General features: G+C 36.2%; 1 protein-coding gene across 1 annotated transcript; it reads right to left on the bottom strand.

Annotated features, from left to right (window-relative positions):
* Window positions 1–4,832: 4,832 nt before the first annotated feature.
* On the bottom strand, window positions 4,833–13,956 carry arl8 (ADP-ribosylation factor-like 8). The gene is made up of 6 exons (XM_037756445.1): window positions 13,402–13,956; window positions 9,550–9,610; window positions 9,310–9,457; window positions 7,821–7,904; window positions 7,487–7,638; window positions 4,833–6,629 (listed from the first exon to the last, which is right to left on the bottom strand). Exons 1-6 carry the CDS (start codon window positions 13,445–13,447, stop codon window positions 6,581–6,583), a joined length of 540 nt encoding a protein of 179 aa, XP_037612373.1. The 5' UTR covers window positions 13,448–13,956; the 3' UTR covers window positions 4,833–6,580.
* Window positions 13,957–14,920: the final 964 nt, after the last annotated feature.

Here is a 14,920-nt window from a genome sequence, read left to right as displayed (position 1 = left end):
CCCACAATCCTTCTCTCCCACCTGGCCTGAATATTAGGATTGTTAATGTGCACACACTTTCCTGTAACCTTTATTTAGTGAAAACTACATTTCTTACAGCCTACACATGTGTATCTTGTATACAAATAAATATAAAAAGCAGCATGGAGTAATACTGAGTAATGAAATATAGATATATATATATATAGAATTCCTCTGCATGAATGTTGTTGATGAGCGCAAACAGCAGGAAGGAGAGCTCTGCGACTGCAACCCTCATCAGCAGCATCTCATTTGTGATTAGATGAACATGACTTCTTTATCACTCTATCTCATCATTATTGGAAACTCTGAAGCAACAGGCTCTCTATCAACTAATCTATGTCCTTTGGACGGAACTAAAACCACTGAGGCTGTCGTGCCTTCAAACACTGATTATTGAGAGATATGGGGAAACCACCAGCAAGAGGTGTGCGCGTGATGGAGAGAGAAGAGCATCAATAAATATAATAAAGATTTAAACAATCTATAAGTGGGGTAGTAAAGACTACGACTTTAGAGTGAAGCTCTTTAGGTTTTCATATTAAATACCATGTCTCAAGTTAATTTAAATGAAAAATGTCCACCTATACTATGACTTTTTTTCATAATATTTTTCGAAATACTATACTTTGACTTTTTTTCATGAAATTGTTCAACATACTATTCTATGTTGTAGTTGTCTGATATCCTCTACTCTTTCCTCTACTGAATCTGCACCTGGCCTGAATATTAGGATTGTTAATGTGCACACACTTTCCTGTAACCTTTATTTAGTGAAATTAGAAAACTACATTTCTTATAACCTACACATGTGTATCTTGTATACAAATAAATATAAAAAGCAGCATGGAGTAATACTGAGTAATGAAATATAGTAACAGATAAAAATGATATTTGTCTTTGGAGGCAAATAAGAGGCATAAATATTTGAATTTTAACTGAATTAATAGCATTGAACTATTTAACTTTGAACAGTAAAAACTCAGAATCAAGTTTTATCGTTTATTTGAAACCTTTATTATAGAGACAATTGATTATTGATTGATATAGACCAAGGTATAATAACAATTATATAACACTGACAACACTGCAAGATATAACAATTATAAATGCATAAAAGGCAACTCAAATTCCTTCACATATGATTGAAAATCACATAATCATTTGATTTGAAATAAAACATCAGTACAATAACAAGATACAAAATAAGTGCAATAAAAACAGCTCAGGTGAAAGCAATGATTACAGATTAATTACTGAAATGTAAAAAACAATGATATCATAAAACAGACCAGTCCGCTCCTATGGGTCAGGGTGCAGCTCAAAGCAGTGATCCCTATAATCACATGTATCCACAACAAAACCAAGAAGAACAAACAAACATAACTATATATACATAATATATATAATATTTTATATATTTTATAAAAAACTAAGGGGACATCTGCACCCTGTCATGATCATGATCAATGGTTGATTTTTAATCCTCAAAACCTAAAAAAAAACATTTCCTATTATTACTATTACTATTATTATTATTATTATTATTATTATCATTATTTTCATGGTGTATTTATATCTTTGGCTAGTTATATTTTTTCCCTTTTATGTGATATGTTGTACTTTGTTACATTGTTATTGTTATTTCACAATAATAATTAATAATAATAATATCACATACAGAGTTTATGTAGTTTTTGTTTGTTGTTTCTGTAATCTCTCTTTGTCTCTCTCTTTTTCTTTGTCTTTTGTGTTCCAGTTCAAATGTTTTATTTGGCTGAATGTCTAACATCCATTATTTTAAAATCAAGTATATAACACACTGTATTAAAGCCAATGAGAAATGAGTGAACTGAAATGAACATCTGCATATTAACTCTCTGTCTCAGCTGAAAGCTGCTCTCCTCTCCGGGTCCTCTGGTTCACAGCGACTACAACAACACAGAGCATCACCAGCAGACCACTGAGCACTGAGCATCTCACTATGTAGAAGGTGGAGGGAAACCCAGAGGGCTCTCTGTACTTTAGAAGAGTTTTGGTTGCTGACACACACTGATGATCTCGGTCATAACCTGCACACCAATACTCTCCTGTGTCTTCCAGTGAGACATTAGACATAACCAGAGATGTCTCATTGAGGTACCAGCTATCTCTGTCCCACAGATTAGAGTTTGCCATAACAATTCTTCCGTCTGTTTGGTTCGATTTGATGAACCACTCGTGTCCCAGACTCTCTCCCAATTCTCTACATCTGAGAGTGATTTCTTCTCCCTCTGAGAAGAACTCTACAGCGGGTGGTCCAAATTTGGGGCACACCAACAGCAAATACGTTTGCAGTCTTTTAGAGGTTTTACAGCTGTACAAACCTGTGTCATTTAACATTAATGATGACAACACCAGCGAGTAGTTTTGGTCCATCTCTTGTTCCACTGAAGACATTGTGCCGTAGTAGTATTCTCCTTCGTCAGCACTGAACAACAAATCCTTCTTCTCCCAATGTGGGGGCTGGTCATCAATGAAATCAGTGACAGTGCATTGCAGCACAGCCGTCTCCTCCACTGAGCCGTAGATTATCTCTGGTATCAGTTCAAACAGTACAGGGTGACTGCTAACACACTGCTGTTGGTTCATCACCAGACAGATGTACGTTCTGTAGATTGTTGTTCTGAAGTCAGATACACGAAGAATTGATGTGTTTGTCACCACTTGGTATCCTCCTTTAACATTGTCCATCACTGATGGCTTATTGTCCCCAAAAACTCTTGTCCATATTTCTTGCTCATATCTAAACTCACGCTTGAGCCACTGGATATCCAGATTGTCAGCCGCTCCCTTACATGGCAGGTCCACTGATCCTCTAATATCCATTTCAAAAAATATTTCATCTATTGAACTACAAATAATAATACTGATGTTTTTCCTATTCGTCACTTCGCCCTTGGTCCAACACTCCTCTTGGTACGTGCCGGAGTCTGAGTGAGTCAGGTTGTGGATCGTGTAATTAGAAATGCTGCCAACTGAAAGTCGCCCTTTCAAGTCTTTAGGTACTGTGGAGTTCTCGGACCAGAGGTCAGAGGTGTTCCACAGGACAATCTTCTCCTCACCAACAAATCTGGAGATCAGGCAGGAGGAGTTGGCCTCCTTGGGGAGCTCGGAGGTGTAAGAGTCTCTTTCCTTTTGGATGACGATGAGTTCCTCTGCATGAATGTTGTTGATGAGCGCAAACAGCAGGAAGGAGAGCTCTGCGACTGCAGCCATTCTGCTCGGACGTCTGCTTGTGAGTGTTGCGCAAACACCGACACAACTCCCCTCATAAGCTCCGTGTCAACCCTCATCAGCAGCATCTCATTTGTGATTAGATGAACATGACTTCTTTATCACTTTATCTCATCATCATTGGAAACTCTGAAGCAACAGGCTCTCTATCAACTAATCTATGTCCTTTGGACGGAACTAAAACCACTGAGGCTGTCGTGCCTTCAAACACTGATTATTGAGAGATATGGGGAAACCATCAGCAAGAGGTGTGCGTGTGATGGAGAGAGAAGAGCATCAATAAATATAATAAAGATTTAAACAATCTATAAGTGGGGTAGTAAAGACTACGACTTTAGAGTGAAGCTCTTTAGGTTTTCATATTAAATGCCATGTCTCTAGTTAATTTAAATGAAAAATTTCCACCTATACTATGACTTTATTTCATGAAATTTTTCGACATACTATACTATGACCTTTTTTCATATCTTTCAACATTGTATACTATGACATTTTTTCCTGAAATTGTTCAACATACTTTACTATGACTTTTTTTTCATAAGATTTTTTGACATACTATGACTTTTTTTTTAACCTTTTTTATGACATACTACACTAACATTTTTATGATATTTTTATGGCATACTCTACTATGACATTCTTCACATACCCTGAATTATATTATTAACAACTACTGGAAATATACCAAAATACTGGAAATACCCAGTCATTCAGAGTTTTATACCAGTTTCTAAAAGATGACAAAGGTCTAATCCAACAAAAGTTGTACATATGTAATTGTGTATAAATCTTTCATACCTGCAGTGTCTTGAGTGGGTATGGCTGCGATTGTCTTGACTGGTGACGCGCCTGCAACCTCGGCTGTGCTCCTGAGACAAACGGTGCAACCACTTTTATCACCACACTGTCAACGTGCTCCAAATGGAAACCGTTCTTAAGCCTAACACGGACAGAAAAACAGCAATTAACTAACAATGTATACAGGACCACTCAAGCTCTACCACAAAATCACCAGCATAACCAGCTCGGCGTTAAAGTGTGCTTTAACCCATCTGGTTGTAAGAACAACCCTAACAACCATGCTCTATTTCAATGTAATATTGTTTCTGTTTCACCTGGAATATCTTTTTGGAATAGTCAATGTAAACAATTTATGTTGGAAAAAAACTTTGGATTCTCCCACAAAAAATCTTTCTCGAAAATAAGGTCAAAGAAGTGTCATTTAAAATCATCCAATGTTACACGGTTAGGTTTTTTTTTGTTAAATTCAAAAATGACATTGTTTTAAATTGTGTCTTGTTTGATTCCTATACTGAAATGTACACTTACCCGTAAACTGTGGCAATATATTTGTAGGTTTATCTTGGAAAATAATATCTGTGACTTTCAACTTCTTCTTTTCTTTTTTTAAACAATATATTTTTCGATTTTTTTCCCTTTTTATCCCCACAAAGGATAGAAATCAATCAATACAGACAGCAATACACATTAATCCCCCCACCACCCCCTGAAAAAGAAACAAAATCTATTCAGGCTCAAAGTTCAAACAAACTTTTATTGAAAACAAATTTAAAATACAGTACATGACCCAGACTGGACACACCACACTGACAGTATAAGATCAGTTCCCTTGCTTTGTGAGATCAAGGTAAAAGCTGTAAATCTTGATGCTGCAAAGAGTCTGGGGGCTGCACAGTTATCTCGTCCCACAACAAAGTATACTCCAGAGACCCAGAGGCACTCCCTCACCAAGATGGACACCAGTTCTTCATCACTATTTGGATTCAGACTCAATGAAACTCATGTACCTCCTCCTTTTTGGCCACTGAGGAACTTGCAAAAGGTAGACATGGTTTCAAAGTGACGCGTGCATAGATCTGTTACCAGGTTCAAGGAATTTTTTTATACCGAGTCAAAGAGGGAAACGATGGTGAAATATCATGGGCACACTGTCAGATTCATACACATACAGTCCTCCAGACACTCACAAAAGCATGGTTAAGGCTGAGGATCAAGTATTTTAACTATATGATACTATATTGACTTAAGATCATCGCAATGCTACTAAACCACCGAACCTTCAAGTCCAGGATGGCTGATGAGTAACAACTTCCCCATAAATGCGTGGCACCTTTTTGATGGTGGCTTATTCTGATCCCTTTGTTGAAAAAGTACAAAATGTTTAAAGAGGAATATGCGCCAAAAAGGCTGCAGAAAATGAATGAAATGTTTATATATGAGGATGCTGTGGATCAGTCTCACACACACACCTGCAGAGCACCAATGGTCATCTGTTAATACAAAAACAGGTCTATATGCTAACTCGCAAAAAATAAAATAAGCAAAAATAAAAATGAATAAAATTAAATAAAAATCATAAATGCATCATTGACAAAACGTAGTGTTTAAATTTAAAATACTGTTATCAAAACGGAGCGCTGTAGTTGCATTTGAAATAATGATGTTTCAGCCATTTAATGCTTTGAAAAATTCAATAAATGGCTCAAGTGATGGTCAGTTTTAGGAAAAGGTTGGCATGCCAACACTCTGCACCATTTAGCTCAATAACATAAAGGTAATAAAGTCATATTTGACCACATTTCAATATGTTCTAGTGTGAGAATAACCACCAACAATGTAGCTTATGAAACTGAAATCATGTGTAACAGATATTAATGTCTGTGCTAGAAATGAGAACGGAAAAAAACCCCGACGTGAACATTATTCTGAAAAACTCCCTCGTGCCACCACTCCCATCAAAACTGGTTTTACAATACTGCTTGTAATCCCTTTGTTTGTTCCGTCAATTTTTACCTGAACATGAACAAACTTAAAGAGGCAAAAAAAAAAAAATGATAATAATATTAATAGAGCTGCACCAAAGTGATGTTTATGGCATTCTCTTGATATGATATAGTGTGACGTAACATGATATGTGGTGTAAATGATGTCCAGTGCAGCCCTGCTTTGCACTTGGACAAACTTACTGAAATGATCTTCTCCTCCTCCTTTACCATAAAAGCGACTTCTCGTTCCACATAACCAGTCATCATCAGTTCTGGTCACGTTTCCATCGACTGGGAGAGAAACACCGGCTCCACTGTAACAATTAAGCTGTGGTAGGTGTCAATGCTCCTCCGTCTTGTGCCGTCTCCAGAGGTCAAAGTCCAAGTTTGTCATTAAAAAAATAAAAAGTAACAATAAGCCGGTAAGGACAAACTGTTGTTTGTTGCCACCGTGTGGGTGGTGCAGGTAGTCAGGCCATCGACGGCTCAGGGAGGGGCTATCTGAGTCCAGCCCTCGAGGTCATCCACTCGAGGCCTTGGCATAAACTGGAAAACAATGCGTCAGCGGACGAAGATGGATTAGATAGAAAGCATACTTCAAGGGTGTTTCATTGGACTTAAAGGGATAGTTTGGGTGTTTTGAAGTGGGGTTGTATGAGGTACTTAACCGTAGTCAGTGTATTAAGTACAGTAGATGACGGTCGGCATGCCCCCAGTTTGGAGAAGCAGACAAGAGTTACCGCATTTAAAAAAAAAAAAATGTTTTAAATGGAGTCTGGTTGCTTTGGCGAGAACATGGATGGATATAATGGCTTCAGTTCCCCGTCAGAAAGGGCTCTCTGACGGCAAGGTAAAGCGGCAAAAATATGCAGACTGTCATCTACTGTAGGTAATACACTGACTATGGATAAGAACCTCATACAACCCAACTTCAAATCACCCGAACTATCCCTTTAATACATGGCAGTTTTGTCTCTAAATAAAATATTTACAATATACTCGTGATCGGCAGATAAGCTCAATGAGCCTTTCTTCCTGTTTGTGCTGAGAGAAGATGAAGCCTCAGGGCTTTAAGCTCAGCACACACAGTGACATCTGGTGGTTTACAGAGCTCATAGCAGCCCTTCAAGACTGGCCTCAACATCTAGTTTAAATCTCAAATGTGTGAGATAAAAGCCAATGTGTTATTTATTAAATGTATTATACTTGTGGTGCAGAAAATGCACACATTATTGCAAGGAGGGAAATATGGTACAATAAGATCAGTTAAAAACATCTGTACAGCGAGCATAACTCTCGGTCTGTTTGGCCGTCGCTCGTGGTCGGGATCTTGATGGAATTTCATCAATGTTTAATCATTGAATTAATTAAAATCCTGCTAACCATCAACACATGTCTCTTACCCCTCTCCTGTAAGTGCACAGCAGGACTGTATGTGCCAGGGGTGGTCTTTGATGGAGCTCAGGGTGAGGTATTTGGAGATCTCCGCTGCAGACATACAGTCCTTCATATCCTGCTTATTGGCAAATATCAACACAGCTGCTTTCCGCAGGTCCTGAGGGGAGAACAAGGAGAACAATGAAACCATATCCACGCTCTCTCTCTCTGCCACCTTTTGAAGCTCTAAACAATGTAGCAGGGTGGAAAGGGTTATCCTTGGTGGAAAAATCACAGCACGTTATGAAAACACTGCTTCCTTATGGCCATACAAAGAGACGTGTTGAGATGGCGGTTTACCTCATGAGCCAGCATCCTGTAGAGCTCCTCTTTAGAGATGGCCAGCCTCTCTCTGTCTGTGCTGTCCACCACCAGAATGATGAACTGCAGTGTAGGAGGCAAAAATCACACAGGCTGACCTCTTTTCAAAAAGACATTTACAGCAGTGAAATGCAACACAGTAGGGGGGGGGCATTTCCGGGCCAAGGGCCTCACAATGGGAGCTGGTGACTGCTATGCTAATAACCCCTTATTGAATGGGAGAGAACGACCCCGTATGACAAAAGACCAAAGGCACGTTAATGTTGGCGAGATGTGAGAGACGCCATTTAAACCAAACGACTGAGGAGAAAAGTTTCAACAACACGCATCATCCAACATGACTGTGACCCAAATCACAGCCAGGGATCTACACGAGTCTGACACTGCCGAACCAAAGAGTGAAGTTACCATAGGAACTGTAGGTTACTACAATATAGGGTTTCTATAGTAACTGTAGGGCTCCCAGTAACTCTATTGTGACAGATATTAAGTGCTTCTCTGCCATAAATCTAAGCTTCTTAACTGCAAACACAGGTTGAGTATATTAATGTAAACTACTCTAATAGGCTGCTTTAACTGTTTGTAAGATGAGCAAAAGAAATCTGTCAAATTGACCGAGTGAAACTATAGCTGCAACTAACAAATTTCTTAGTTAATCAATTAATCTTCTGGTCTATGAAATGTTTTAAAAATAGTGAAAATAAATGACATTTACAATGTCTCTAAGCCCATGGGGATGTCTTTAATCTGCTTGTTTTGTCCAAACAACAGTCCAAAACCTAAAAAGGTATTCAATTTACTGTCATATATGCCAAAGAAAAAGCAAATCCTCACACCTGAGAAGCTGAAACTTGTATTTTTGTTGTAGTAGTTCTGTTTATACTGTCCGCTTGGAGGACGCGTTCCACACATGCACAGCAGATCGCCACCCAACCACAAGATCACAGACCCTTGCATACTCTCGTATGTGGAAAGTATAACTTGGGCTTAAGAGAGTAAGAGTTGAGGAGTCAAGTCATGTGTGAATGGGTGTGGCCTTGTATTTACTTGTGGCCTGCTGTGTGAATATATGAATGGTCAAATGCGGGTCAAACCCACGCTGAATATCCAATGTCACGGCAGATGTTATTACATCAGGGAAGTTTAATTCATGTGGTTTTGTGGAGAGCTCTCTTTAAGACACATCTGCCTCTGTCATGACTCCCCTGCTCTTCTTCGTCTTCTTTCTCCCCAAAACACTGCGGAGGCTGACCCCTCGCTTTGCTTTTCAGACAGGCCTCTTTGTGAAAGGGTTGACCTCTGACTTTGGGCGGCCCCAGCTGCCGTCTGTGCTCTGAACAAACACGCCAGCTGCCACGTTCAGGAAGAAAAAACTGGCTGCTGGACTCTTACTTCTGTTCCCCTCATCTGCTAGAAAGTAGTACACAGTGTACAAAATATGTTCCAGTAGTGCCGTTTGTGTTTTCACCTCTGTATTGGAGTAGTAGGTGTTCCAGGAGGACCGGAGAGACTCCTGCCCTCCTATGTCCCACATCAGAAAGTGAGTGTTCTTCACCACTATCTCCTCCACGTTGCTTCCGATGGTGGGCGACGTGTGGACGACCTCATTCATCAGACTTGAAAAAAAAAAAACAGAATCAGAAAGTGAGTTTGTGCTGGAGAAGGACGACTGAGTTGAACTGTAAATGTGATAAATAAAACTACTTACAACTGGTAGAGGATGGTGGTTTTCCCTGCGTTATCTAGTCCGACGATTATCACCTTGTGCTCTGCAAAACAAAGACAGTGTAACTTCAAGAGCACATCGTTATCAAGAAAAAACTCATGTAAATGAATTCTCTTCACAGTCAGTCACTGTAAAGACATTATGTGTCATAAAGTATATCTGGTTTCAGTCTATACAATGCATTCATTGCTGCCCATTGAACATCATAAAGGGAAAACTTCAAACTTCCTGACCTCTTTTCCCCCCCACCAGCGTCGCTGAAACTACAGGAACTTCTCTCCATTCATGAAACCAGCGAGCACAGTTTGCAACAGTACAGGCTTTGACGGCCGTGAAGCAGACAAACATAACAGACTAAATGCAGAATCGGAGCTGACACAGACATGCCAAAATATCCCACTTTAGTGTTTTGACTTTTCCGCCCCTCTGAGGCCTTTGGCAGCTGAGGAGGAAGGAAGTCTGGTCAGAGGGTTTGCAGATCTGACAGAGTATGTGCACCGAACTGGGTGTTGGAGGACGTTGCGTGTCTATTGCTTCCTTAAAGAGAAGCTACCCTGCGACGATCCTGACAGCACGACTAAACTGATTGTGGCCATTACCATCATCAAATCTGAAAAAAAGAAATGTAATTTTTTTTTTTACATGTATACAACTTTTAATGGAAATAACAACAATCTCTTGCACAGGGAAAAATGTGTAACCCAGGTTGGGTCAGATTCTTTTGAAATGTACGTTACTGAGAACAACTAGATGTTATTATTAGCAATTAATAATTTATTCCAGTGGATTACCTGAAAATAGCCATCTAAGCAGAACACTTACAGGGCAATATGGTGAAAATCAAATATCTATTACAATATTTTTGACCAAATACCTCGATATCGCGACAATATTGTAGGGTTGACTATTGGTGCTTCCACTAAATATTTACACAATGAGACTAAGTGGGTAAAGGCAAATACTAGAACAGCTAGAACAGTCTGGTAAGTTCAGAAAATGATATCACTTAACTGTAATGCAGCCTTTAAAACCAGAAAAAGACAACGCTTCTGCCATATTACGATATCCAAAATCTAAGACGATATCTAGTCTCATATCATGATATCTATATAATATCGATATACTGCCCAGCCATACTACAGGTTACTAATTTATAAAACAGTAATGTGAGTTTCTTCTGCATTTAAAAAGCAAAATATTCACGATATTACCAGAAAGAAAATGCAAATTTGCATGCAAGTATCTTTGACATTGATGTCTTGGTCTTCTATTGCAAAATGGAGCACTTTTTAAAAGTGGTGACACATCAGGGTTGTTTTTCTGTAGCTTTCTAACCCTGTACCAACCAGTATAATATAGTTACATCAGATTAGAGAAAGTAAAACAAAAAAAGAGTCAAACATAGCACACCCTCACTATGTACACTGCAGCTTGAAATTAGAAGACAAGTATTTTCCAACTTTGTAATATTTCACAATATCTCACACACACGAGTGAAAGACATGAAGTATTTTTGGGTGAAAGGGTGGGATCATCTAGATTTTTTTATGCCTTTTCAACCCATTATATTTTGTTGTTGTTATTTCCTTTGTTTTTCACTTTGTGACCTAATACCAGGTGAATAATTGTTAAACTGAGCAACAACTGAATTATTATTTGTATGTGAAGCAAACTACACAATAGAAAAAATATTCAAAAATACATCAATAAACACTTATATCTGTTTACAACTACATTATAGTCATAAATGCTTAATAGTAGGACTTCAAATAAAGTGTTACCTCAATTTCATCCACGCACACAAACAACAATACTAATCATCATAACTTCTGTTTGTCATGTCTTACTGTTTTGTGTTACTGTCTGTATATTCAGTTACATCTATGTCTGGCTAATCTGTCACCTTTTTGTACTATGTTTAATTTAACTAATACAAATTAATAAATAACATAAAAATAAATAAAGTACTGCAACACATTTCCAGTTACGTGCAATCAAAATAAAATAAATAAATGTAAAATACCCAAGAAATCATCAGAAAGTACAGTATAAATGCAATTTTTCTGCATTGTAAAAGGAAACATTAAACAATTAAATAATATATGTTTTACTATGCCTACTACCCAGTAAGCTTTATAGTAAGTATTGTAAATGATTCCTTATATATATATATATATATATATATATAAATAATAATATGTGTCAATGAGGTGTATATTTAATCTAATATTTATGTTTTTGTATTATGTCCTATTGTCCTAGTGTAAATAAAAATAGAAAATAAAAAATATACAAAGTGCTGCCGTTAAAACAAATTTCCAGTTCTGTGCAATAAAAATAAAATCAATAAATAAATTAAGGTAAAATGCCCAAGAAATCATCAGAAAGTACAGTATAAATGCAATTTGTCTGCATGGTGAAAGAAAACATTAAACAATTAAAAGTGTTTGTCTCCCATTACACTAATAAAAAAACAATAAATAAATAGATAAAAAATAAATACAGTGCTGCCATTATAAAAAAATTCCCAGTTCTGTGCATTAAAAATAAAATAAAAAAATATAAGTCAAATACCCAAGAAAACATCCGAAAGTACAGTATAAATGTAATTTGTCTGCATGGTGAAAGGAAACATTAAACAATAAAATAATTTATGTTGTACTATGCCTACTACCCGGTAAACTTTATAGTAAGTACTATAAAGTGTTCCTTATAATTATTTAATAATAATAATGATAATAATAATGATATGTGTTAATGAGGTGTATATTTGATCTAATCTGTTACCTTTTTGTATTTTGTCCTATTTCCCTAATAAAACAAATGAAACAAATAAAAAATAAATAAAGTGCTGCTATCATAACAAATTTGCAGTTCTGTGGATTAAAAATAAAATAAATAAATAAAATTAAAATACCCAAGAAAACATCAGAAAGTACAGTATAAAGGCAAAAGGAAATATTAAACAATTAAATAATTTCTGTTGTACTATGCCTACTACACAGTAAGCTTTACAATAAGTACTATAAATTATTCCTTATAAATATATAATAATACATGTTAATGAGGTGTATATTAAATCTAATCTGTTACCTTTTGTATTATGTCCTATTGCCCTATTAAAATAAATAAAAAATAAATAAAGTGCTGCTGTTATAACACATTTCCAGTTATGTGCATTAAAAATAAAATAAACAAGGTCAAATGCCCAAGAAAACATCAGAAAGTACAGTATAAATGAAATTTGTCTGCATGGTGAAAGGAAACATTAAACAATTAAAAATGTTTGTGTCCCATTGCACTAATAAAAATAAATAAATAAAGTGCTGCCCATATAACAATTTCCCAGTTAAGTGCTTTAAAAATAAAATAAATAAATAAAAGTAAAATACCCATAAACAATTAGAAGTATGTTTGTGTCCCATTGCATTAATACAAAATAAACAATAAATAAATAAAAAAAAGAAATACAGTGCTGCCATTATAACAAATTCCCAGTCTTGTGCATAAAAAGTAAAGTTATGTGATGTTGATGTGTCCTGTAAAGTGAGGTAAAGCTGACTGACAACTGGATGAAAACGCTGTTTGCAGGCTTAACTGTGACTTAAGTTAATCATGTTGATTGACAAACTAATAAACAGATTAAAGTGTGTTGATAAAGATGCAGTTTTAAATGTTGTTTTGACAAAGATTGAAGAGTCACAGTGAGATGAAGCGAGATGATTCACCCCCCCCTCATCTGTTATTATGGGTCGTCTAGCTGCTCACTTTATGCTACCAGGCTAACAGTGATTATTAATGGTTGAGTGGTTAGTTTAGTGAACACACACTCACCTTGGTTACAGAAGAAGCTCCACAGTTTGGCGAATATGAGGCCCATTGTTTAGGTGAGTGTCCGTGTCCGTGTGTCCGTCAGCAGCAGTTCTCCTCTCTCTCTCTACACCGTGCAGTCCGCGGCTAGCTAACATTAGCTGGATGATCTCTTGTCCGTTACCGATCGTTTGAACAAGGACTCCATCCGGTTACAGGTTAATAAAGCACGCAGCTAACGCGAGGATAACACGGTGGAAGGTACCATAAAGGTGTGAGGAGTTATCATCGACAGAAAGCCTCTAATAAATGGCATAAACACAGAGAGGTGGTTAAAGTGCGGCTCTGTGTGTTGACTCTCTGCTCCTTCTTCTCTGCCCGTTGGCTGCTGCTGCTGGTGGTTCGGTGAAAACAGCAACCCAAGCTCATTTGGGGTCTGCGTGATGACGTCAAGGCGTGTTACGTTAAGTTACGTTGGCCTTTTTTTTTAGAGCAGATTCTCTCCACTCTTGTATTTTTTTTTTTTGCACTTTTATTTTACAATGTATTGATTCCGATTTTTTTACCTCACCTCTGAAAATGTATTGTTTGGCTTCTTTTCTTTTTTTTTTTTTTTTCAATATTATATTTATTGTTTTTTTGTTCATTTTGAAACAACAGAACAAACATTCACAAACGTCCCCAATAATAACATTCTCAGTACAAAGAAACTTAACAAACATAATATTAATATAAAATAAGCCAGTATATATACAGGAAAAACATATTATATACAGAAAAATAGATAAATAAGTGAAAAGAATATACACAAGTAAAAAAATTTAATTAAAAACACAAAAATAAAATAAAATCTATTTATATATACACATATATACTGTATACATATGTACAAAAAAATACTTATAATAAAAATAAAAAAATCAGTGTACAATTCAGTCATCATCCTGTTCTATCTCCTTTCCGTCCAGTTTTATATTTTTTTATTTTTATACTTTATTTTTTCCCTTTTTTCGAGGTTGTTTTCATATATGCAATTTACAATTCGTAATAACAATAGTTTATAAACCCATTTTTTAAGTAGTTGAGCTTAGAGACAAATTCACTAAGTACAACTTCAACATTCAAAATTGAAATAAAATTAAGAAAATAAATAATAGTATTAAAAATAAAAATAATAAAAAGAAAGAATAGAATAAAAAACAAAAAATAATAATAATGCAAATATTAGGAATGTAATAAGTAGTAGTAATATTATATTATTACATTTTTTGATCATAAAACATCCTTTTTCTTATCTTTGAGAATTAATTTAAACAATACATGGCTTCAATCTTATAATGTAAAAATAGAAAGGCTACCAAAACCATAAATCTACGCACCCTGTACAACATTTTTATGAATTGATTTATGATTTCTGTCAGTTCTCTGATCCCCTGAAAAATTTGTTTTTGTATGGTGTCAGTATGTCAATAAACAGCTTATAAAATAAATAAATAAATTTGAAAGCTGCTCTCACATAAATAAATTATCTTATTGTTTACTG

This window comes from Sebastes umbrosus, chromosome 21 (genome assembly GCF_015220745.1).
Source record: "Sebastes umbrosus isolate fSebUmb1 chromosome 21, fSebUmb1.pri, whole genome shotgun sequence".
NCBI classification, from domain to species: Eukaryota; Metazoa; Chordata; class Actinopteri; order Perciformes; family Sebastidae; genus Sebastes; species Sebastes umbrosus.
Note: the sequence above shows the minus strand (reverse complement) of the source record. Positions and strands in the feature narration are given on the sequence as shown.